At 39.1% G+C, this 26,763-nt stretch overlaps 1 protein-coding gene and 1 long non-coding RNA gene across 13 annotated transcripts in view; one reads left to right on the top strand and one right to left on the bottom strand.

Moving 5' to 3' along the window:
* LOC109439571 (zinc finger protein 510) overlaps positions 1 to 26,763 on the bottom strand; it is a 283,485-nt gene that overhangs the window by 218,185 nt on the left and 38,537 nt on the right. The gene's annotated exons all lie outside the window — the stretch shown is intronic.
* Positions 8,221 to 26,763, top strand: part of LOC109439483 (zinc finger protein 33A) — a 29,628-nt gene continuing 11,085 nt past the window's right edge. Inside the window, exons 1-6 of one of the 12 annotated variants that reach the window (XM_019719800.2) lie at positions 8,227 to 8,536; positions 9,988 to 10,199; positions 13,114 to 13,146; positions 13,967 to 14,115; positions 15,681 to 15,813; positions 23,806 to 24,000. In XM_019719800.2, the coding sequence (XP_019575359.2) occupies positions 10,092 to 10,199; positions 13,114 to 13,146; positions 13,967 to 14,115; positions 15,681 to 15,813; positions 23,806 to 23,814 (432 nt within the window). In that variant the 5' untranslated portion in view covers positions 8,227 to 8,536; positions 9,988 to 10,091 and the 3' untranslated portion in view covers positions 23,815 to 24,000. Of the gene's footprint in view, positions 8,537 to 8,576; positions 9,241 to 9,987; positions 10,200 to 13,113; positions 13,147 to 13,966; positions 14,116 to 15,680; positions 15,814 to 23,805; positions 24,001 to 24,058; positions 25,000 to 26,763 lie in introns of those variants that run through there. The other 11 variants (XM_074330287.1, XM_019719797.2, XM_019719799.2 and 8 more) reach the window with 11 other exon arrangements.

Here is a 26,763-nt window from a genome sequence, read left to right as displayed (position 1 = left end):
CAAGATTGCAGTTCTGAAAAAACTCAACGAGATACAAGAAAACACAGATAGGCAGTTAAATGAACTCAGAAACTCAATCAAAGAACAGCATGAGCATTTTACGAAAGTGATTGAAATTTTAAAAAAGAACCAAAGAGAATTTCTGGAGATTAAGAACTCAATAGAAGAAATTAAGAACGAAATAACCAGCTTAGGTAGTAGAGTTGACCAGATGGAGGAAAGAATCGGTGACTTCGAAGATAGAAACCTGGAAATGACACAGATGGAGGAAGAAAGAGACTTGAGACTTAAAAGAAATGAAAGAACTCTACAAGAACTTTCTGACTCCATCAGAAAGAGCAATATAAGAATAATGGGCATACCAGAAGGAGAAGAAAGAGAGAAGGGAACAGAGAATATATTCAAACAAATTGTCTATGAGAACTTCCCAAATTTGTGGACAGAACTGGACCCTCGAATCCAAGAAGCAAATAGAACACCTAGTTACCTCAATCCCAACAGGCCTTCTCCAAGGCACATTGTATTGAAGCTGTCTAAAATCAACGACAAAGAAAGAATCCTCAAGGCAGCCAGGGAAAAGAAGACGGTAACTTACAAAGGAAAGCCCATTAGATTATCATCAGATTTTTCAGCAGAAACTCTACAAGCCAGGAGGAAGTGGAACCAAATATTCAAACTATTGAAAGAGAGAAATCATGAGCCAAGAATAATATATCCAGCAAAGATATCCTTTAGATATGAAGGAGGAATAAAGACCTTTCCAGACATACAGAAGCTGAGGGAATTTTCTAATACACGACCTGCACTACAAGAAATACTAAAGGAGGCTATTCGACCACCATCAACAGGGACAATTTGTGGCAACCAAAACTCAAAAAGGAGGAGAGTAAAGGCCTGAACCGGAATATGGCAATGGAGAAAGTAAGCGTGCTAAAGAAAATGGAATACTCTAAATATCAAACATTCTTTTACATAAACTTAAGGGAAACCACTAAAAAAAAACCCAGAACTGAAATATATACTGTAATAAAAGAAGAAACATAGGGAAACATCATAGAATACCACCACACAGAAATAACAGACATCAACAAAAAGGCAAAGAAACAATGGAGACACAGCTTTACCAAAAAACTAAAGATAGAATGACAGGAAATCCTCACATATCAATAATCACCCTAAATGTAAATGGACTGAACTCACCAATAAAAAGGCACAGAGTAGCAGATTGGATCAAAAACTAAACCCAACCATATGCTGTCTCCAAGAGACACATCTCAGCTACAAGGACAAGCATAGACTCAAAGTGAAAGGGTGGAAATTGACACTCCAAGCAAATGGTACCCAGAGAAAATCAGGTGTAGCCATAATGATATCAGATGAAACAGACTTCAAGGTGAAAAAGATAACAAGAGACAAAGATGGACATTTCATAATGGTGAACGGGACTGTACAACAAGAAGACATAACAGTCATCAATATTTATGCCCCCAATCACGGAGCACCGAAATACACCAAGCAACTACTAACAGAACTAAAGGGAGAAATTGACCAAAACACAATTATACTAGGGGACTTAAATACATCATTGACAGCTATGGATAGATCATCCAAACAGAAAATAAATAACGAAATAGTAGCCCTAAATGACACATTAGATGAAATGGACATGATTAACATTTATAGAGCACTTCATCCTAAAACATCAGACTATACATTCTTTTCTAGTGTACATGGAACATTCTCAAAGATAGACCATATATTGGGACATAAAATCAGTCTCAACAAATTTAAGAAGATTGAAATCATATCAAGCATATTCTCTGATCACAAGGCTTTGAAATTGGATATCAATTGCAAAAAGAAAGCGGGGAAAAACACAAATAGATGGAGATTAAACAACATACTTTTAAAGAATGATTGGGTCAAAGAGGAAATAAGAAGAGAGATCAAAAGATACATAGAAACAAATGACAATGAAAATACATCCTACCAAAATTTTTGGGATGCAGCGAAAGCAGTTTTAAGAGGGAAATTTATCTCATTACAGGCCTATCTCAAGAAACAAGGAAAAATCCTAATAAATAACCTCATGTTACACCTTAAAGAACTAGAAAAAGAAGAACAAGTAAAACCCAAGGTCAGCAGAAGAAAGGAAATAACAAAAATTAGAGCAGAACTAAATGAAATAGAGAACAAAAAGACAATAGAAAAAATTAATGTGACAAAGAGCTGGTTCTTTGAAAAGATTAACAAAATTGACAAACCCTTGGCTAGACTTACTAAGATAAAAGAGAAGACACTGATTAACAAAATCAGAAACGAAAAGGGAAGTTATCACGGACACCACAGAAATACAAAGGATCATCCAAGAATACTATGAAGGACTATATGCCACCAAATTCAACAACCTAGAAGAAATGGACAAGTTCTTAGAAACATATAGCCTTCCAAGGCTGAACCATGAAGAACTGGAAAATCTAAACAGACCGATCACCAGTAACGAAATTGAATCAGTCATCCAAAACCTTCCCAAAAGCAAAAGTCCGGGACCAGATGGCTTCACTAGTGAATACTACCAAACCTTCAAAGAGGATCTAATACCAATTCTGCACAAACTCTTCCAAAAAATTGAAGAAGAGACAGTACTCCCTAACTCATTTTATGAGGCCAACATTACCCTGATACCAAAACCTGGTAAGGACAGCACAAAAAAAGAAAACTACAGACCAATATCTCTGATGAATACCGATGCAAAAATCCTAAATAAAATTCTAGCAAATCGAATACAACAATGCATTAAAAGATTATTCATCACGACCAAGTGGGGTTCATCCCGGGCACAAGGATGGTTCAACATCGCAAATCCATCAATGTGATACATCACATAAACAAAATAAAGGACAAAAATCATATGATTATATCAATTGATGCAGAAAAAGCATTTGACAAGATACAACATCCATTTATGATTAAAACACTTAATAAAATGGGTATAGAAGGAAAATACCTTAACATAATAAAGGCCATATATGACAAGCCCTCTGCTAATCTCATAATTAATGGAGAAAAACTGAAGCCCTTTGCTCTACGTTCAGGAACACGACAGGGCTGTCCCCTATCACCTCTGCTTTTCAACATAGTGTTGGAAGTCCTTGCCAGAGCAATCAGGCAAGAGAAAGAAATAAAAGGCATCCAAATTGGGAATGAAGAAGTTAAATTATCACTCTTTGCAGATGACATGATGCTATATATAGAAAACCCTAAAGACTCCACCAAAAAGCTATTAGAAACAATCAACGAATACAGTAAAGTTGCTGGCTACAAAATCAACATCCAAAAGTCCATTGGCTTCCTATATACTAACAATGAAATCTCAGAAAAAGAAATACAAAAAACAATTCCTTTTGCAATTGCAGCAAAAAGAATAAAATACCTAGGAATAAACTTAACCAAGGATGTGAAAGACCTATATGCTGAAAACTATAAGACATTTTTGAAAGAAATTGAAGAAGACACAAAGAAATGGAAAGACATTCCGTGCTCATGGATTGGAAGAATCAACATAGTTAAAATGGCCATATTACCCAAAGCAATATACAGATTCAATGCAATCCCCATCAAAATCCCAATGGCATATTTTAAAGAAATAGAACAAAAAATCATCAGATTTGTTTGGAACCACAAAAGACCCCGATTAGCCAAAGCAATCTTAAGGAAAAAGAACAATAATGGAGGTATCACACTTCCTGACTTTGGCTTGTACTACAGGGCTACAATAATCAAAACAGCATGGTATTGGCAGAAAAACAGACACATAGACCAATGGAATAGAATTGAGAACCCAGAAATAAAACCACATAAATATGGACAGATAATTTTTGACAAAGAAGCTACAAACATACAATGGAGCAAAGACAGCCTCTTCAATAAATGGTGCTGGGAGAATTGGATAGCCACGTGCAAAAGAATGAAACTGGACTGCTATTTGTCACCATGTACCAAAGTTAATTCAAAATGGATCAAAGACTTAAGCATAAGACCTGACACAATAAACTGCATAGAAGAAAACATAGGTACTAAACTTATGGACCTTGGGTTCAAAGAGCATTTTATGAACTTGACTCCAAAGGCAATGGAAGTAAAAGCTAAAATAAACGAATGGGACTATATGAAACTTAAAAGCTTCTGCACAGCAAAAGAAACCATTGACAAAATAAAGAGGCCACCAACTGAATGGGAGAAGATTTTTGCAAACAGTGCCTCCGATAAGGGCTAGTATCCAGAATATACAAGGAACTCATGCAACTCAACAACAAAAAACAAACAACCCAATTGAAAAATGGGCAGAGGACTTGAAGAGACATTTCTCCAAAGAGGACATACAAATGGCAAATAGACATATGAAAAAATGCTCAATATCACTAATCATCAGAGAAATGCAAATCAAAACCACAATGAGATATCACCTCACCCCAGTCAAAATGGCTATCATCAACAAGACAAATAGTAACAAATGTTGGAGAGGCTGTGGAGAAAAAGGAACCCTCATACACTGTTGGTGGGAATGCAGACTGGTGCAGCTGTTATGGAAGGCAGTGTGGAGGTTCCTCAAAAAATTACGAATAGAATTGCCATATGACCCAGCAATCCCTCTCCTGGGTATCTACCCAAAAAATCTGAAAACATTTAGAGATAAAGACACGTGTGCTCCAATGTTCATTGCAGCTTTGTTTACGGTGGCCAAGACATGGAAACAACCAAAATGTCCTTCGATAGATGAATGGATAAAGAAGTTGTGGTATATATACACAATGGAATACTATTCGGTGTTAAGAAAAGATGATATAGGAACATTTGTGACAACATGGATGGGTCTTGAGAGTGTAATGCTGAGCGAAATAAGTCAGACAGAAAAAGCAGATAACCATGTGATTTCACTGATATGTGGTATATAAACCAAAAACAACAAAAGAACAAGACAAACAAATGAGAAACAGAAACTTATAGACACAGACAATAGTTTAGTGGTTACCAGAGGGTAAGGGTGGTGGGGGGTGGGAGATGAAGGTAAGGGGAATCAAATATATGGTGATGGAAGGAGAACTGAGTCTGGGTGATGAACACACAATGGGATTTATAGATGATGTAATACAGAATTTTACACCTGAAATCTATGTAATTTTACTAACAATTGTCACCCCAATAAATTTAATAATAAAAAAATTTGTCCACAAACAGATTAGTTAAAAATACCTGATATGGTCCTTTTCATCTCGCTTGTAAAAGGTCTATTTGAAGGTGTCTTTTCCACTATACATAATCTTCCGTAAATCTTAGTGGTTAACTTCTTTATGTTATGTATGTTTTATCACAGTTTTTTCAAATGCAGCTTTAAATAATACCTGAGATCTCAGCTCTGCCAATGGGAGAGTAATTGGTATCAGGATGGCCATCAGGTGCTATAAAAATTGACATAATAGGAGGAAACTGATTTCAGGCATTGTAAATTTCAGGGCAGAGATACTTCAGAGAGTTTAAATGCACCCTGTTAGACCCTTAGTCCACTACTTCTTCGCTTTACAGATATTTTTCTGATTTGCCCAGAGTTGGAGCTCAACTGAGGGTGGTCTTGCTGAAGAAAGAAGTAATCAGAAATTAGTGGGAAAAGGTGCTTAGGACTAGAAAGCTTGTGTGTGTGTGTGTGTGTGTGTGTGTGTGTGTGTGTGTGTGTGTCTGTCTCTCGTATGGGGGAGAAGTGAATGACAGAGGTCCGTTTCAAATTCAAAATTGGTCCTTGGCCAATAGCTGTGTTGAATGTATGCAGGCTGAGACTTCACGTTATCTACTATAGGTTGTGTGATGTGGGCCTGAGCTAAATCATGACACCAGGTGTGATGCACTGAATTAAGACTTAAGCGTATCTGATGAGGGCTGGCATGTCTTTAAAAAGTTGCCAAGGGAGTTATAGTTCTGTATTTATATTTATAAAAACCTATGTTTTCTTGAAGAACTAGTAAATTCCCAGAAATATTTAAATCTTAAAAGTTACTTATTTACGTGAGAGCTGTGAGTATGGCCCTAGTGTATCCCAGTGCCTGCCTGGTTGTCCTAACAGGGGTGATTGAAGGTTCTCTGGCCCACTGTTCTGAATATAAACTCAGGCATGTCCTATCTTCTCACTTCTCTTTTTCCTGGATCTGTATTGTTGCAGTTAAATTGTTCCATGGTGTAGCAACAGCTGTGTGTTAATGTGTGAGACACTGCTGTGTCTTTCAGTGCTTCTCTGAGTATTGCTATTTTTTATCCCAATGCTGTTTTGGATAGTTCTTTTAGGTAAAAATGTAAAAAATATGTCGAAGATAGAAAACAAGCTGACAACATTTTGAGATTCAAATCTGAATTTAAGCAAGGTATCTTTAGCATTCTCATATAGAGAAGTGTCACTTATTCAAGTTCTCTTTAATGTCAGGAGTAAAGCTTTATGCTGTGTTGTCTAAGACTGAAGTAACGTCTTGATGATCCTGTTCTTTTTCTTCTCTCAGGTGTAAGATCCAATATAAAAACCTATCAGTCATAAAAAATAAGTAATGCTATAAAATGTTTAGAAAAATGTACTCATCAGGCATAATTTAGTAAAAAGAAGTTAATACAATATTATGACCACAGTCCTATTTGGTAATAGAACAAGATGCACATATTGGTTTTAAAAAGGATCATCTCTGGGATGTGGACCACTTGCATAATGTCTATTTTCTTCTATTGGGTTGTGTATATTTTGCTGTATTAGGCAATTTTGAAACTGTTATTTGTTTCTTTGTCTTTCCTGAGTTAAGCCATTCTTATAATAGATACGATTCTTTTTTCTGTCAAAGATAAAAGTTTTGTTTAAAACTGGACGCAGGGGGTAGATGGGTGGTTCAGTTGGTTAGAGCGTGAGCTCTGGGCAATGGGCTGCTGGTTCGATTCCCACATGGGCCAGCGAGCTGCGCCCTCCACTACTAGAATGAAGTCAATGAACTGCCGCTTAGCTCCCGGGTGGCAAGATGGCTCAGCTGCTTAGAGTGCGGGCTCTCAACCACAAGGTTGCCGGCTCAACTCCTTGACTCCTGCAAGGGATGGTGAGCTGCAGCCTCTGCAACTAACAACAGCGACTGGGCCTGGAGCTGAGCTGCACCCTCCACAACTAAGATTGAAAGGACAACAACTTGACTTGGAAAAGTCCTGGAAGTACACACTGTTCCCCCAATAAAGTCCTGTTCCCCTTCCCAATAAAATGTTTAAATAAAATAAAATGAAACTGGACACAAAGTGGGGAGAAGAGATTTTAATTGGTAATATATACTTTCAATAGAGAGAAGAGTCCAGCATGAAACAGAAAAAGCACGAAGGCGGAAGTGGTCCATGTAAAATCCACCTGCGTTTTCTAACTGGTGCTTACTGAAAGTAAGCTCTTACCCTCTCACAGAGACTGTGAGACAGATGCCCTAACTTCAGGTGGTGGCTGTAAGAAAGAACTTATTTGGCTGACTTGATTGTCTCAGGCAGGCACTTTGAGGGGGTTAAATGTCATCCTAAGGATGAATCCTAAGCTATTAGAATCTGTGTTTTCTTCAGATCTTTATAGTCCAAAGTTGATACTCCTATATGAGATGCCAGCCTGGAGAATACTATCGAGAGTTTCTTAAAGGAGAGAAATATCTTTTTTTTTTCTTGCATCGCTGTACTCCATTTTTATTTTATTCCCCCGTCACACCCGTATTCCTAAGTGATATCTTTATGAACCTTCAATTCCTATGGCAGCTTTGAATTTAAAAGGTAAACTCATGGACGTAGTACCCGTATTCTTCTCCCCCCTTTTTAACTATGTATTGCAAAATTTTCAAGCATTAAGAAGACCATACAATACGCATTTATCTACATCTGTTACCTCTATGTAAACAACTTATAATTTTGCCATATTGTTTTGTTTAATGGCTTTCCGTGAAAATTTGTTAAGTATGTTTTCAATGATATAATTTCAAACCTAAATACATTACTGTGAGTGGCTTTATAAAGCAAGTATGTTTTCCTATGTTATTTCAATATTATTTTTATGCTTAAGCGGAACCCACCGCACATTCAAGTTTCCCCAATTGTAACCAATGTCTTTAACTGCTGTTGCACTTTCAATCAGGATTTTTTTTCGTAGACTAAGCATTGTATGTGGCGATGAACTTCACGTTCAACCCCTGGGTTTGGGGATCCCATCCCGAGATAACCCTGGGCAAGAGAGAAGGTCAAGCGCAATATCCTAGCAACCACATAAAGAAGTGGGAAGGTTGCTAACTCGTGAAAACAGGCGACAGTGGTGTTTTCTGGGAAATGTAGTCTTCTATGAAACTGGCAGGCACGCAGGGCCCTGGGAATGGGTCTTCTAGGCTCTGTCGGCTCCTGTACAGCTCTAGTCCAGCCTCCCTGCTTCCGCTCGGTCCTCGGTCACGCGGGAGCATTTAGTGGATCTCGTCTTCCGCGTGGGCGCTGAGAATTCTCATGTAAAGTGAGAGCGTGGGGGTGATGGGGAATCTGGGCACAGACCTGGAGACCAGCATGAAGCGCGAGGGGCCTTGTGTCTGTGGAGGAGGGGGCGGGAGGTCCCGGGAATCCCCCCAGGCGGGGTCTTCAGTGCAGAGCCCGCCGGTATCTGTTGGGGGGACCCCTGCCCTTCGGGTTCCCGGGGCGCAGATGGGACTGAGCCCCGTCAGGAGCAGGTGCCCGGTGCCAGGACCTTGTGTTAGGCCCCTCCAGCCGCCGGGTGGGATAAAACCCAGTTGCCAGGGGCAGGAGGGGAAAGCGAGTTTATAATGGGACCCTGAGAGCCAGAAAGCGCAACCGGTGAATTTGCGTGAGAGACAAACTCTGGAGCTAAAACTACCAGGTAAAGTCCAGCTCTGTCACCTGTAGGCAGGGGCGACAGAAGGAAGATGTGTCAGAGTCCGCTTCTCCATCGGGAAACTGGCGTTCTGAGAGAGAAGTTCTCGCCTATAAAGCAAATAGCCAACTGAGTAAATGACACCTTCAATTATATTCAGAAGATACTATTTCTTTCTAGTCAGTGGGTGGCTTATGTAAACCTCGCATCCAGTATATGAGGTAGGCATAACCATCCGCATTAGGATAACAGAAAGCTACTGAGACTGAGGCTGATGGAGCTGTATGCTTAGGATACAAGCTCGCGGTGAGGGAGCTCCGAATAAGTAGCAGGTATGGTTTAAATCTCAAGATTCCTCTAAATGTCGCACCTAAAATCATTATTACACCCTTCACAACACTTAACAGGGTGACATGTCCCTAAATGTCCAGGGACAAAGTTGGAAGTGAATGTGAATGGACTCACAGCACTGGCCGATGTATTGCAGATTTCTGGTGTCTCATCAGCATCCTTAGGTCAGACAGAGGTTCCTAGGTTTTCCTGTACTGGCAGGTAGTCTGTGTTTTAAGTCTGAAATTATACAATTCCAACAGTGCCAGGTTTGTTGCCCTAAAGTGAATTTGTTTCCCAGAGCCAGGTCCCAGATTTGGGGAAACATTTATTTAGAACAAAGCAGCTCCTGTGATGTAGGAATCAGAAGGGCTCCAGGAACAGGAATGTTCCCTGGAGGAGAATAGCCCTGTTCTTACTCTCCTCACCAGAGCTTCAGAGCTGAGGCAAAAGAACACAGGAAGCAGAACGGACTACATTTGCCCGGTCAGAATTTCTTGCCCCTCTGCCTGGATTTGAGATATTGTCACGTACTGTAGCCACCACACTGTGGTGTGACTGGAGGATTTGGGTCAGTTTTGAGAGAGGGTGAGCTGGGGTGGCCCTGGGTATGCTCCCCAGGGATGTCCACTTTATGGGAGAGCTTGTGAGGGTGAGGTCGGGGGTAAGAGTTAACCAGATACAGGGTGGAAATTCTATCTTCACTGTTGCTCAATGGCCCCCTCCCCCCATCTCTTCACTCTTTACAGTACTGTGCTGCTCTCACATGTGCCCATGTGACATTATTGACTTGTCCTGACCTCACAGAATCCCAAAACGATGGCTCCCGAAGGGTTTCCATGCTGATCTACTTATGTCTCTTGAAAGCTTTAAAGAAATTAGACCAGAGAGGCTCAGTGACTTGGCAAGGGAATTTGTTACAGAGCCAGCTGGAAAACAACTGCAGTTCACTTTCTTACAGGTAAGTCACCAAAAATATCTCACGAAAAGGACCTTTTGAAAAACTGTAGCCCAATTAAAATTAAAGTGAAACATTCTTAAAGTCTTCATACTCCTTTTACTGGGCTTACTATGGGTTTTCTCCTTGGAGATGTAAGCAGTGTTACTGGGAAAAAGTTAAGTGATACAGCCTGAGTATTTCATATTAATTTTAGTGAAAGAGCAATGCCTTATCCTGTATGTCCAATACTGTGAGTAACAAAGTGAATTTTCTATTATTAATTCATTGTTGTTTTTCTGTATACATCCTACTTGCTGATGAGTTGGCTGGGATCTTTCTGCTTGTAGTTACAAATAAGTATGTCTCACATTTAGGTGAGGCTGTCATTTCCTTTTCCCGTGTTTCTATCGAGTTTTGATGTTACACTTATATTAGCCTCATGAAAAGAATGACTTTTTTTCCCCCTATGTGTAATGTTTTTCCCCCTGTATTTTATTTGATAAAAATTGCGTGTTGTTTGCGGGGGATCGTTGTGTGAAGATTTTCAGTACCACATCGGTTTATTAAAGATCATAGTCCTCTGCCATGTTTTTCTCTCAACATGTATCTTTCAAAGAGCAGAAGTGTTTAATCAATGAAATTTTCAGAATTTTTAATCTTTTTCTTTCATTAGTTAGGATTTTTTCATCATATGTAAAAAGATCTTCCTCAACCAAGGTCACAAAGTCTGTGATCTTTTGGTTAACTTTTATGACGCAAGGTGTAGAACAAGGTTATTTACTCTTACAAGTTTGATATTCCAACATTTGTTGAAAAGAATATGTCTTCTCCATTGAATTGCTTTGGCCCCTTTGTTGAGAATCATTTGGTTTTATGTTATTTGTGGTTCTGTTATTGAGTCAGTATTATCTTCTGTTGATGTGTGTCAATCCTTTTGCTAATAACATACTGCCTTGATTACTGTTGCTTTAAAATAAGTCTTAAAATCAGTATTGTGAATCTCCCAACCTATTTGTGTTTTCATAATTGTATTGGGTAATGTAAATCCTTTACCTCTTCTGAAGAGTTTTAGAATCTACCTTTCTGTCTTTAAAATGTGCTCTGATTTTGTGTGTGATTGCAGTGGTGCTATACACCAATTTAAGGCGTCGCATTTATGTTCCAGAGTCATGTGCCCACCACTGCAGTGTATAATTACATTTGTGTACTGATAGATATTGTGAGTACAAATGAAGAACATCTGCCTCACTGTGACCCTCTGCCCATTCCCTTGCTTATGTTCTAATCTCAGTGTATGGCTGAGTTAGAGAAACCCAGTAGTCTTCCCTCCTGTATGTCTCCTTAACTACTTTCACAGAATACTTTACTTTGATACTTCTGGTCACCCAATGTGTGGGTCTGTTCCCCACCAAGGAAGTGTCTGTAACTGCAGCCGGGCATCCCACAATTTAATTCATCTGACACCATCTACCTGGAGATAGCATGAGATCCCACAGGTAAAGGTCTGGTCCTACCCCACTTCAGGTACCAACTGCAAGTCCCAGTTGTAACCTGTGCTTCTGACCTGAGGGCTATACATCTGAGGTTTCCATGACCCCTCCTTGGCTTTCATTATTTTGCTGGAGCAGCTCAGCAAACTCAGGGAAAGGCATTTACCGGTTTATTAAAGGACATGGTACAGGATACATATGAAGAGCCAAATGAAGAGATACATAGGTTGAGCTCTGAGAGGGTCCTGAGCACAGCAGCTTCTGTCCCTATAGCATTGGGGTGCATCCTTCTCCTTATGCATGGCTGTTATGTTCACCAACCCAGAAGCTCTCCAAATACATACTATTGGGGTTTTTATGGAGGAGTCATCATATAGGTGTGATCAATTATTAACTTTATTTTCAGTCTCTCTCTTCTCTGTACAGAAGTGGGAGGCAGTGCTGAACATTCCAAGCTTCCGATTATGGCCTGGTCTCTCTGGTGACCAGTACCGATCCTGGAGCCCACCCACAGTCACCTCATTAAAACAAACGATGCTCCAGGGGCTCTTGTCACTTAGGCACGTACAAGGGTTTTAGGAGCTCTGTGGCAGGAACCAGGGGCAGAGACCCATGTATGCAGATGATCATCTGCTTATCACGGGGTTACATCCTGATAAACCCTTTGTAAGTGGAAAATACCGTAAGTCAGAAATGGAGTTAGTATAGCTAACCTACTGACCATCATAGTTTAGCCTAGTCTCCCTTCATCAGCATAGAACAGTTACGTTACCCTCCAGTTGGGGACAATCATCTAACACAGAGCTAATTTTGTAATAAATATCTCATGTAACTAGTAGCTGTATCAAGTTCACAGCATCATAATTGCAAAAAAGTGTAAGTTGAACCAACGGAATTCTGGGCATCTGTATATATGTTTTCCCTTACCTAGCAGTGTCATCAGCATTTACCCAGTTGCTCATGCGGCTTCTCTAGGTACAGGTATACAGAAATGTAATAATCAAAATTTTTTCTGTTGTCTTATAGGGATCTGTTTCCCGTTTTTCTTCCCCATTGATTTACCTTAATAAAGGTCATCGCTCTGTATTTTTCAAATTCAGTATAGTAAACTAAGAAAACAAAAAAAAGTTCTCCCATTTCTCACACCCCTCTTCCTTGGCCTCTGGCAACCACTGATGTGTTTTTTGTTTCTTCGTGCTTGCCACCAATACAAGAATGACAACTAAGTTCGCAAACTCATCCTAGAAAAAGTGCTACATAGCTCATTGCTGAATGTCACTATGGTCACCTTTGAAGTACTCCCCTTGGGAAGCTATGCGCCTAGTTCACCCTTCAAAGCAATTTTGGAACTCTTTTTCTGGAATGACATCAGAGCTGTTGTAATATTACACTTATGTCCTGAATATCATCAAAATGTCTTGTTTTCAACATTTCCTTTATCTTAGGGTAAAGAAAGAAGTCATTGGGGCCCAGACCAGGTGAGTAGGGAGGGTGCTCCAATACAATTTTCTGTTTACTGGCTCAAAACTCTCTCACAGACAGTCCCGTGTGAGCTGGTGCCTTGTTGTGATGGAAGAGCCATGAATTGTTGGAAGAAAGGTCAGATGATGGAACTGTTTTCACGAAGCCTTTTCAGCACTTCCAAATAGTCAACTTGGTTAATTGTTTGTCCAGGTGGTACAAATTCATGAGGCACAATCTCACTGAATTCAAAGAAGGGTAGCAACATTGTTGCAACAATTCACGAAATAATTGTCCATCCTTCTTTTCGAAAGATCATGTGGTATTTGTCTTTCTTATTTCACTTTGCGTAATGCCCTCGAGGTCCTTAAATTGGTCTCCTCTATTTTCCTAAGTAAAACTTTCTCCACTCTTGCAGACCATTGCTGCTGAAAGAAAAATCTGACTGGTGTCTCTTCCTTGGTTTCCTGTTATCCCAGCAGGGACTTAAAGGGGGTGTGTGTACCCTAGAGAGTGCTCAGGACAGTTCACTAGGGCACAGGAAAAGATGACAGGAAGCCTAGTTATAAAACTATCTAAAAGACAAGTCACTAAACTTTATGATTCGTATATTAACTGACAGTCTGTGGTATATAATTTAGAAATAAATACAAATACATCCGGGCACGAGAATAGAATTTGTTCCAATTATGTGAGTACCCTCACAGTGTAAGACAATGATAGGCCATCATAGGCTTAATTTATAACATTTTGTTTTAAATTCTAAACAGTAATTCTGATAGAAACTAGTTCTCAAATGTATTTGTCATGTTACCTGCTTCTGAACCCTTGTGATAGAGTAAGAAATGTGCTGTTACGGGCCTCAGTGTCCTTCAAGGACGTGACTGTGGAGTTCACCCAGGAGGAGTGGCAGCACCTGGGCCCTGCTCAGAGGGCCCTCTACAGAGATGTGATGCTGGAGATCTACAGCCACCTCGTCTCCGTGGGTGAGCAGACCTGACCACCTGACTCCCTCCAGAATGCAATGCCATTTCCCGCTCTGTTTCTTAATATTAAAATTACTTTTATTGGGATATAATTAACAGAAATTAAGTCAGTAATGTTCATTGTATAATTTGATTAGTTTTGGAAGTGTCTGTATTTGATGTCCACCACCAAATTAATGATATGAAATATTTTTGTCACATGAAAAAATTTCCTTGTAGTGCTTTTCAGTCATTTTTCTCCTCCCATCCCTCTACCTGGCTCCTGTCAACCAGTGATACACTTTCTCTTGCAATAGTTTTATCTTTCTAGAATTTTATGTACATCTTAGAATATTTACTCTTTTTTTCTTGCGTCTTTTTCTTAGCTCTTCTAATTTATTAAATTGTGCTTACATTGCTTTAAAAAATGATACAGGTTTCAATTGTACATGTCTATAATACATCCTTTGTATATTGCTTTGTGTGTTCACCACCCAAAGTCAAATCTCCACCTGTCCCCATTTATGTCCCCGTTTATGCTTTTCTAACCCACCTTTCCGTCTGGTAACCACCATACTGTTGTTTATGAGCTTTTGTTTGTTTGTCTTGTTTGTTTTTGCTTTCAGTTTTATATACCACATATGAGTGAAATCATTTGGTTCTCGACATTTTCTGTCTAACTTACTTTGCTTAGCATGAATTTTGGTGTATGGTGACAAATCACAATGTACTTTCATTCTTTTCATGTGGCTTTCCAGTTCTCCCAGCGCCATTTATTAAAGAGGCTTTCTTTGCTCCTTTGTATGATTTTGTTGCCTTTGTTGAAAATTATTTGTCCATAAATGTGGGTTTATTTTCTGAGCTCTCATTTCTGTTCCATTGGTCTGTGTGTCTGTTTTTCTACCAATAACGTACTGTTTCGATTATCGTCTTTTTGTAGTATAATCTGAAGTCATTGGGTGTGATCCGTCTGGCTTTGTTTTTTTCCGTCAGGATTGCTTTGGCTAATCAGTCTCTTTGGTGGTTCCATATAACTCTGTTGATTTTTTTGTTGTAGTTCTTTAAAAAAATACCATTGGGATTTGGTGGAGATTACATTAAATCCATATATTGCTTTGGGTGATATGCCCATTGTACATCTGTTGATTCTTCCAAATTATGAACAGAAAATTTATTTCCATATCTTTGTTTCATTTAGCTTTTGAGATTCATGTATGTTTTTGTGTATCTCACCATTCTTTTTATTCCTAAGTAGCATTTCTTTGAATGTGTACACCACAATTTGTAATCCTTATACTACTTGATAGATACGTAGGGTTTTCCTTATTTGTGCTGTTAGGAATAGAGCTGCAACGTCCATTTAAGTACCAGTTTTGTTCAGACATTTGTTTTCATTTCTCTTGTGTAAATATTCCGAACTATGATATTACTGTTCTTTGGTTACTTTATAGGAACCTGCCAAATGTTTCCCAAGTGTCTGTGCCGGTTTGCATGCCCATTAGCAGTGTCTGACAGTTTTGGTTGCCCTACATTCTCACCAACATGTGGGATTGGAGGTCACTGTGCTTTTCTGTTTTTGTTTTTAGTAAACAACAAACGTTGACTTCTCACAGTTGTGGAGGCTGGATGTCCAGGATCATGGCCCCAGTAGGCTCCATGTGTTGTGGAGACCCACTTCTAGGCTTCCAGGCTGCCAACTTCTCACTGTGTGCTGACAAGGTAGCTGTTACTTTGCTTTTTAAGATTCGAGTGAATGTCTTGTAACTTACTGGTTTTAATTTGTATTTTCCTAATGATTAATGAAGTTGAATATGTTATATTTTCATGTACTTTTTGGCCATGCATATATTTGTTTGTTGAAGTCTGTTCCATTTTCTCAGATTATTTTTTTTAAAGAGTTCCTTTGAATTGACAGAGTTCTTTATATAATCTTTATCAAGACCAGGATTAGATAAATCTTTTGCTAAGTTTTCTTCCTATCTTTTGCTTTTTCTTCTTAACAGTGTCTTGGAACAGCAGAATTTTTTGTTTTTTAAGATATCGTTTGTTTCTGTTCATGTTATTTTCATCATTTGTTATATTTCATGGTTTTTGTGTCTTTTTAAATATTTTTTTGCCTAATCCAAGGTCACTAAAATTTCCTCCCTTGTTTTCTTGAAGATATTTTATCATTTTACATGTAGGACTTTGATTCACTGCCAGCGAATTTTTTTATGTGCTGTGAAATAGGTGTTGTTGTGTCACATCCAGCGCAACACGGACAGTGAGGATGCGAGAAGGGGCGGTTTGGGTTAAGTTTTTAAGAAAGTAACAAACAGAGACTTAATGCAGTTAAATCTCTCCGAAGGCCAGGGGTCTCTCAGTCTCAGAGGACTGGAGCCCAGAATATGGCCGACTGGGGGTTTTTATTGAATAGGTATGCAAAAACAAGAAACAGCAACATTGTTTCTTACACGGTCTCTGAAACTCACACATCATAACAGAAAAATATTTATCTCAGTCACCCCTTGTTAGTCAACACCTGAAGCACAAGGTCCCACAATGTCTTAATTAAGGTATGTGTACCTTCTCAGGGTCAAGTCTCTTATTTTGTAACAGTTACGTTGAGCTAAGTGGAGAGAACTGATCTTTATTGTTTTTGTAACTTCTCTCACAAACAGGTGCCAGGGAAAAGGCAGAGCCGGCAACAGCTTTTCCCAGGCATGGGGAAGGGGAGGCAAGGCCCCTTCCCATATTTTTCTAAGGCAGTTCATTGGGGGTCCCCACTCGGTTCCGCCTGGCTTAGGTTGTATCTCCTGTGAGATATCTTACCCGTCTTTGGCTGCAAACCTTCTTTTGGGGACCAGACAGAGAGACATAAGGTGTAAACATAAGGATGGAACCAAGACCCAGAAAGGCACAGTCTCACAGACTCTTCTTTCCTTAAGGAAAGACACGGGGGGACAGTTGGCTAGGCTGTTGTGTGACTACATTGTGGTTCACTTTTCCCATATGTGTCTAGTTATGTTGACAGAGTTTGCTGGAAGGATTAATATTTTTCCAGTGAACTGCCTTGGCTTCTTTGTCAAAAACAAATTGATCATATATCTGTAGTTCTATACCTGGACTCTATTCTGTTCAATCGTTCTTGGTTATGTAATGTGCCTTCTTTATTATGTATTTTTGTGGAAATTTTTCAAGTAAAGATGATTCAGTTCTCCATAATGTTTTTCGTTTGAAAATTGTTTTGATTATTATACATTCTATGTCATTTCCATGTAATTTTTAGAATTTCTAGTCAATTTCTTTAAGAGGTTTCCTTGCCATTCTGAGAATAATCTTCACTCTTTTGAATGGTCTGAGAAGGACTTATATCTTAATAATATTGAATCTTCTGATCCATTAAAGTGATAGTATATCTCTACCTTTTATTTAGGTCTTTATTTTTTTGTTGGATTTGTAGCTTTCAGTGTGTATCTTTTACACATATTTTGCTAGGTATATTTTATGAAGTTGATGATACTGTAAATGGCCTCTACTTTACAGCTACAAATTCCAATTGTTTGTTAGAAATATATAGAAATCCAGTTGATTTATTTATAGTCGTTGTGTTTTGTAACTTTATTATTCTTATTGTAGCAGATCTTTTGGAGCTTCTGAAGGATGTTTTATATGAACAGTTATGTTATCTGAATTAAGATATGTTACTTCTTCATTTTTAAACTATACGCCTTTTATTTCTTTTTGTTTTGTCACTGGCTAGGGCCACCAATGTAACATTGAATACAAGTGGTTAGAGAAGATATTCATGCCTTTTTTCTAAACATCGAGGGAAAGCATTCACAGTTCACCATGACATAATTAACTAAATTAATTGTTTTTAAAGCTCCCCTTTATCCGTTTGAGGAAGTTGTCTAGTCTCCTGAAAGGTTTTTTGTTTTTCTTCGTTGATAATCATCGTCATTGAATTTGTAAGGTGTTCTTTATTTATCGAGATAGTCCCATGGTTTTTCCTTTTTTATTCAATTAATTTTGTGAATTATGGTGATTTTTGAATGTTCAACCAACCTTGAATTCCTGGGCTGAACCCCAGTTGTTGATACTATATTATTGATTTGGTATTCCTGTATTTGGATCACTAACATTTTAAGAATTTTTGCAGCTGTATATTAAAAGGATATTTGTAGATTAGCGTCTGAAGGACTTGATATCTTGGTAATACTTATAAAGTTAGTTCAACCCTTTCTAGTATGTACTAGACGACATTGCATAGATTTTGGTATTATTTCTTCCTTAAATATTTAGTAGAATTTACCATTGAAGCATTATGCAGTCATGTTCTCTTATCACTGAGGTATGCCTCCTCTACCACTGAATGTTCTGTCCCTGGAGTTTTCTTTCTGTGAAGGTTTTCATTAAGAGTGAATAATTTTTATTATTAGATATGATACAATTTGGGTTAGTTATTTATTTTTCTTTTTTTTTTATTTTGATAAAATATACATAACCTAAATTTACCATTGTCCCTATTTTTATATAGAGAGTTCTGTAGCATTTAATATGCTCACTTTGTTGTGCTTCCCTCACCACCATTTATCTCCGGAACTTTTTCTTCTTTCTAAGTGAAGGTACCTATTGCACACTCACTCCCCATTCGTTCTCCCCCTTTATTAACCTGTGCTCTACTTTCTGTCTGTGTGAATTTGAGTACTCTAGGTAAATATAAGTCGATTTATTCCCTATTTATTTTTCTGTATCTGCCTTATTTTACTTAGCATAATGCCTTTAAGATTGCTATGTTGAATAAGAGTGGTGATAATAGGCACTGTTGTCTCTGCCTTGTTCTCACTGTTAGAAGGAAAGCGTTCCCTTTCACTGTTAAATATGATGTTAAATATATATATATTTAAGATTTTTATAAAAATATGGCTAGCATACAATATTATTTTAGTTTCAGGTATACATGACTCTTGTTGAACAGTACTCACCTAGCCCTATACAGAGTTATTACCACATTATTCATTATATTCCCTATGCTGAAGAAGTGATCACTATGATATGTCCCGCCACCATCTGACATTGTACCATGGTATCACAATATTATTGACCTTCCCCCCTTTTTAAGTTTTTCATTAGTGTTGGAATTCAGTATTATGTTATATTAGTTGGAAGTGTACTGCATAGTGGTTAGACATTTATATAATGTAGGAAGTGATCCCCCTGACTAGTACCACCTGTTTTTACCATATTATCAAATATATTTCCTACTTTTTAAATCCCCATAACTATTTTATAAGTACCTGTTTGTATGTCTTGATTCCTTCACCTTTTTCATCCTGCGAGCAGTCCCCCTCCCATGTGTAACCTGGATTTATCTAGTACGCATATGACACCATATTTAGTTATTACAATATTATTCTCTGTATTCCTTATCTTGTCTCCTACATCTTCATGACTACTGTGTAACAACCAATTTGTACTTGTTAATCCCATACCCTCACCCACCCCCAACCCCCTTCCATCTGTCAACCATCGACATGTTCTCTGTATCTATAAGTTTGGTTCTGTTTCATTTATTTACTTTGATCTTTAGACCCACTTCTAAGTGAAATCATATGACACTTGTCTTTCGCTTTCTGACGTATTACGTCAGCACAGTACCCTATAGGTCCATCTACGGTGTCTCAGATGGCCAGATTTCTTCTTTTTACAGCTAAGTAATATTTCATTGTATATATGTACCCCTTCGTTATGCATTCATCCATTCAGAGACACCCAGGTGGCCTTCTTATCTTGGCTTATGTAAATAATGCTGCAGTGAACATATGGATGAGTACCTCCCCTTGAAGTAGCATTTTGGGTTTGTTTGCATAAATACGCGGAGATGTGATTACTAGATCCTTTTTTCTCTACTGTTATAGCGTTTGTTTTAAAATGTACTTTGTATGAATATTTCTACCTAGCTCTTTGTTTGTTTCCATTTTTATGAAATATCTTTTTCCATCCCTTTAATTCTGTGTATGTCTTTTGATGTGAAGTGCATCTCTTGTAGGCAGCATATGTAGGGGTTTTGTTTTCTTATCCATTTATCCCCTTGTGTTTTGATTGGAGCATTGAGTGCATTTACATTGAAAGTAACTGTAGCTAGTTATCTAATTATTGCCACTTTACTATGCATACTTTTTATTTTATTTTTTGTCTTAAGGAAGTCCTTCTAAGATTCCTTGTAATACTGGTTTGGTGGTGATGAGCTCCTTTAGCTTATTCTTGTCTGTGAAGCTCTTTATCTGTCCATTGATTCTAAATGATATTTAGAAGATATTGCTGGGTAGGGTAATCGTGGTTGTGCCTCCTTGATTTTCATCACTTTGAATATTTCCTGCCAATCCGTTCTGCCCTGCAAAGTTTCTTTTAAGAATCCTCTGACAGTCTTACAGGGGTTCCCTTGTAGGTAAGTAACTACTTTCCTCTTGCTGCTTTTCGGATTCTCTCTTTGTCCTTAAGATTTGGCATTTTAATTATGATGTGTCTTGGTGTCGGCCTAGTTAGGTTCATCTGGTTTGCGACTCTCCGTGCTCATGGACTTACATATCTATTTTATTTTTCAGGTTAGCGTAATTCTGTGTGATTATTTCTTCATGTAGGTTTTCAATTGATTGCTCTCTTCTCCTTCTGGTATCCCTATAATGCAAATGTTGGTATGCTTGATGTTGTCCATGAGGTCCCTTAAACTCTCCTCAATTTTTTTGATTCTTTTTTCTTTCTGCTGTTCTGATTGTTTTCTGCTACCTTGTCTTCTACATTACTGATTCTACATAGATCCTCCGCTTTACCTAATCTACTGGTGATTCCCTTTAATGTATTCTTCATTTCCATTATCGTATTCTTTATTTCTGACTGGTTGTTTTTCATCTTGCCTGTCTCCATTTATGTTTCCTGTCTCATTGTGGAAATTCTCCTTGAGGTCAGTGAGCATTTTGATAACCAGTATTTGGAACTCTGATTCGGGTAGATTGGTAGTCTTTACTTTGTTGTTAGTTCTTTTCTTTTATTTGGGACATAGTTCTTGGTCTCCTCATTTGGGCTGCCTGTCTATGTTTGTTTCTATGTACTAGGCAGGGCTGCTATGTCTCCAGATACTAGTATGGGTGTCCTTGTGTCGTAGGTGAGCTGTGGGGTTCAGCAGCGCAGTATTTCTGGTCATCTGAGCCACGAACTCCAGTAGTGTCATTGTGTGAGTTGTGTGTGCCCTCCTCTTGTAGCTGACCTTGGTTTCTGTTTGCAGGTCAGTGAGAGGGACTGACCCTCAGGCTCTTTAGTTGTGAGGACTGGCTATGACCATAGTGGAGAAGTTGTGCAGAGGCTGATCCTACAGAGCAGAATCTGCCTCAGCAGGGCTTTGGTATCTGCCCAATCTGCCCCTTGGGTGTGCCGTACTTTGAGGCATCTGGGTGATTTTTTTATAACTTTCTATCGCTGGTTTTTAGTTTGAGTTCACTGTGGTCATAGAACACACTCTATTTCGTTTCTATTAAACTTTTTTTTTTAATGGCCCAGGATATCGCCTATTGCGGTACATATTCTATAGACACTCGAAAAGTGTATGTGCTCTGTTGTTACTGCATGGTGTTTTCTGTAAATGTCTATGAGAGCATGTTGGTTGATGGTTTTGTTAAGTTGTGTATCTGCTTATTTTCTGTGTAGTTGTATCAGTTGGTAGAAGGGGTTGTTGACGGTTCTTACTATAATTATAAATTTATCTATTTCTCTTTTTAATTCTCTTAGTTTTTACTTCATATACGTGGATTCTCTGTTGTTGTTATATGCACATTTCTTATTGCCACATCATTTTTTTGGATTGTTCCTTTAATCATTATGTAATGTCCTTCTGTGTCTCTCTTTATATTCTTTTCTGTGCCGTCTCCTTTATCTGATAGTAATACAGACCTTCAGCTTTTTTTTTTTAATGTGTATATGGTATGCCTTTATCTGGTCTATGACTTTTAAATTTCCCTACATCGTTACTTTGAAGTGAGTTTCTTATAGACAGTATAAAGTCAGATTGTTTTTGCATCCTTCTGATTGTCTGTCTTTTAAACATTGTCTTTAGATGGCTTGCATTTGATGTAATTATTGATATGTTGGGGCTTAAGTCTGCTGTTTTTTATTTTCTTCTGTTTTTTTTTTCCTTTCTGTTAGTTCTTGAAAATTTTTTAGCGTTCCATTTTGATCTGCCTGTAGTGTTTTGAAGGAGTTTCTTCTGCATAGTTCTTTGTAGTGGTTTCCCTAGGAATTCCATTTTGTATAAGTCATCAGAGGATGCTAAGGTTCACATTTTATTAGTTTGAGTGAAGTGTACCTCCTTTTACCTTTCCTCATTTATAATATAACTTACTGAAATGTTTACTCTGTATATACTAAGAACTATATCAGACAGTTACAATGTTTCCACTATGAAAGTTTAGAACACATAAGAGAAGGAATTCCTATTGCATTGATAGTACGCCCTCATCTATGGTTTTGCTTACCATGGATTCTGTTACCCGGGGTGTACCAAGGTTCTAAAATTGTAAATGAATATTACAGAAATAAACAATTATAATCATAAGTTTTAACTTGTGCGTTATTCTGAGTAAGTAACGTGATGAAATCTTGGGTGTTCTGTGTGGGACATAAGTCATTCTTTTGTCTGGTGTCTCCACACTGAGTATGCTACTGTCACTTAGTAGCCATCTGGGTTATGAGATCGACTGTCAGGGTGTTACAGTGTTTGTGTTCGAGTCATCCTTGTTTTATTTCATAATGACCTAAAGCACAAGAGTAGTGGCTGGCAATTCTGACATACCAAAGAGAAGCCGTAAAGTGCTTCGTTTAAGTGAAAAGGTAAACGTTCTTGACTTAAGGGGAAAAAATCATATGCTGAAGTTGCTACAATGGACAGTACTAAGAAATCTACTGGCTGTGAAATTGTGGAGGAGGAAAAAGAAATGTCCTAGTTTGCCTGGAGAGAGAGACCACATTCACATAACTTTAATTACAGTATATTGTTATAATTGTTCTATTTCGTTGTTAGTTATTGTTGTTAACCTATTACTGTGCCTAATTTACAAATTAAACTTTATCATGGGTCCATATGTATAGGAAGAACGTAGTACATACAGGGTTTTGTAGTGGCCTAAGTTTCAGGCACTCACTGGGGGATCTTGGAATGTATCTCCCACGGATAAGTGATATAATTTTTACCTCTTCTCTTGTTCTATTTTCTCCTTGACAGTGTAAGAGCCCTAAACATTTACAATCTATAAGGAGAATTTTTGTAGCCATTCTTTGAGGATAGTCCTGCCGGTGATAAATTGTCTAAATTTTGCTTCATCTGAGAATGTCTTGATTTACACTTCATTCCTGAGGATAATTTTCAGTGCAAATCCAATTTTGGGTGAACAGTTTTTAGCACTTGAATAATTGTGCCACGTTCTTATACCCTCTGTGGTTTTTTTGTGTGATGTGACTGTTGACCCAATTGTTTTTCCCCTATAGTTAAGATTGCTATCGTTTTGCTGCTTTCACAATTTTTTCCTTCATTTTTTAATGTCTATTTTGTGTCTTGGTGTGAATTTCTTTGGGCTTATTCTTTTTGAGGTTTCCGTAGTAAATAGTCTGTCTACATTTTTGATGTCTAGCTCTGACAGCTGACAAACCTCATGTCCTCTGCCCTCTCTGCCCCACATCTAGGCAAAATAATCATAAAGTCTGCACCTTCCGTGCTTGGCATGAATGAGGCCGTTTAAACCACACAAATCCTGGCTTCTTATAACTTCTTAGTTATAAATAGCAACTCTCACTCTGGCTCCATTCTCTGATGTCACAGTAAAATCCAAGACCACTTGCTCCGTCCTTCAAACTATTTTCAGAGTGTGTTGGGTGTGTACCCGGCTCTCTCCTGAAAGCCCCAATATGTGAATAATGAAGTTTCTCATATCCTCAGACTCACTAAGAAAACAACCAAAACCTGGATATGTAAAGAGGGAGGAAACCAGAAATTGAAACAGATGTCTCCAAATGAAAAAGGAAAAAGAAAAGACAAGAAAAGGTGATCAGTGGAGGAAGCGTCGGTAGAGGCGGTGGTGACGACTTGCTGCGGCGGCGGAGGAGACAGCGCCTGCTTTCTGAGAGCTGACAGGACACCGAGGGTACATCCTGTGCCTGAATCCAGGTCGGTGAGATGCGCGTGGGCCTTCTCCTCACTAGGAGCTGGAGGTGTTAGCCGTCCTGACATATCAGTTATGAGGCTCAATAAATCAAACAGGCCAAGCTCTGATGTTTGGAAAATACAAGCAGTCCCTGTCTGTTCCAGGTCTCCGTTGGTTTTCTCAAGGGATGTCACATGTGGCTCCCTGCTTGCCCTGGTTGGCAGCTGGCCAGCCTCAGCAGGAAGCCCTACTTCTGGAAAGGTGTGGCTGGGGACACTATTACGGGAAGGGTGGCAAGGCTCCTAGGAGCAGAGGAAACATCTCTAGGGGCGGGAAGCCTCTCAGAAGACCCTGGAGTCGGTGTGGAGAGCAGGGGCAGGCCGGCAGGGACGTCAAGAAGCCTGTGGCTCTGTCAGCCGGCTAAAGAAACAATTGGCCCATGTTTGCAGACAGTGACGCTCAGTCTTTGGGAGTCAGAGTGGCAAAGGGGTGAAGGAGGAATTGTCCCTTCTTCCTCTACACAGTGCGCAGGCAGCACTGCCTGTGTAACCTACTGTCTGTTGTCAGGTTTCACCGGATTGCGCTGAGCTGCATCCGTCTCAGCCCGAATTCCAAAGCCCTCTGGCCGGGTCCACCTGATGGTCCAGGCTTGTCTCCCGCAGCTGCTCCCCGTGAACATCCTAGCCAGGCACGCTCCCTGTCTCCCATTCCCCCCCGCATTTCAGACACTGATAATGCTCTTTCCTTCATCCAGAGGCAGGCCAGTTTCCACCCCCATTTCACAGACAGGTGCCTGGGGACTTTGTGGTTCTGGGACAATTTTCCCCACAGCTTATGTTCAGTGCTCAGTGTGTGGATTTCTTTGTACGGGGATTTTTCCTAGGTTTCTACCCATTGTATAGGGACTTTCCTCAGTGACACACCATGACTCAGGAATTGTTCTCCTTCCTGAGATTTTCCCACAGTCCTCCCTCGACCTAGGTCTCGTTCCAATAGTGCCCAGGCTCCACTGTACGATTGAGTCTGCCAGGCAGAACTGGCAGAGCACAGGCAGGCGGGTATGGGTGGAAATGGCTCCAACTTTGGATGAACTGGGCCCTCCACCAGGTGCCCACTGCCTTGCTCTCTCCTTGCTCTTGTCCTCCTGTTCTTGGTTGATGGAGTTGAATGTTAACTGCTCTTACTTGTGTCCCAGTGAGGAGTGATGGGGAGTTGATTGAAGGTTCCCAAACTACCTATCTTATGCAGATGGGAATTTGGGGCCCACATCACATACACAGACACCACTTTCATGTTTGGAAATAATTTCCTTCTTCACCCCTATTGTTGTTTTGTTAATGATTCTGTTGGCTTTGCAGATTTTATCCATTTCTCACAGCAAGGGCGGAGGGCTCCTGAGATGACATGAACACAGATTGATTGCACACAGTCAGAAAAACAAATCGGTTACAAGAGAGCTCCTGAGATTACCTGAACACAGATTTATGCACTGGGTTCCACACACTCACAAAAACAAATTGGTTGCAAGAGTGCTCCAGAGATAGATGAGCACAGATTGATTGCACACAGTCACCAGATAAGCCCAAATATCACCTCCATGTTGCACAGATGCTCAGACCTCAACAGCCGACAGCTACGCCTCAGGATCTTGCACTCAGCGGAAGCCGCATGACATGTTTGATTCCTGAGGCATGTTCAAGAACCGAATTATTTACCTCTGTGTTTACGGCGTTTGTAAACCGAAATGTTCGTCAGTGGAGACATTCGAAAACCGAGATACTACTGTACACCTGCACTTGCCACAATCTACATCAAGTTTATCTTAACTTAATTTTAGAGATGGACAGACAGGTTACTATGTTAATTTTTGTTACATGTGTTATATATGTCTATGTATTGTTAATTTTTTTCTCATCATTTTTTTACTGTGTATTTGAGTTACCATTTGGTTTTATTTCCTTGGTCTAGTATAGCTTGACTCCCACCTACCTTTTTATGATTTTATTGGGAAATATAAAAATACATCTGTGTGTGTTAGAAACCTAACATTGCACACATGTTCTCATTGTTTTATGCAGTTACTTTTTAAATCAGTCAAGAGAACTTTCTGTAGTGTATTTTGTGAGGTGGGTCTGCTAGCAAGAAACTCTCAGTTTTTGTTCTTCTGGAAATATTTTTATTTGGCCTTTATCTTTGACAGATCATTTTCCTGGATTCTTGGCTGATAGTCCTTTTCTTTGAGTAGTTAGAATATATCACTCCACTGTCTTCTGCCCTTTGCTGTTTCTGAATAGTAATCTTCGAGGACCCTTTTTCCCTCTCCACTCTGGAAGCAAAAACTTCCTACTTCTGTGTGTGCTTTGGCGATTCTTCATACTAAATCTTTCTCGTAATTGCCTATCCCTGTGTAGTTTCACCACTTGTGTCCACTAATTTGTAACTATTCAAAGATTGAAGGGATCTCCATCGCTTTTTCTCACTGTAGCTATAAACGTGGAGA

The sequence above is a fragment of the Rhinolophus sinicus genome, linkage group LG04 (genome assembly GCF_036562045.2).
Source record: "Rhinolophus sinicus isolate RSC01 linkage group LG04, ASM3656204v1, whole genome shotgun sequence".
NCBI classification, from domain to species: domain Eukaryota; kingdom Metazoa; phylum Chordata; class Mammalia; order Chiroptera; family Rhinolophidae; genus Rhinolophus; species Rhinolophus sinicus.
This window is presented reverse-complemented; position numbering and strand designations above follow the sequence as displayed.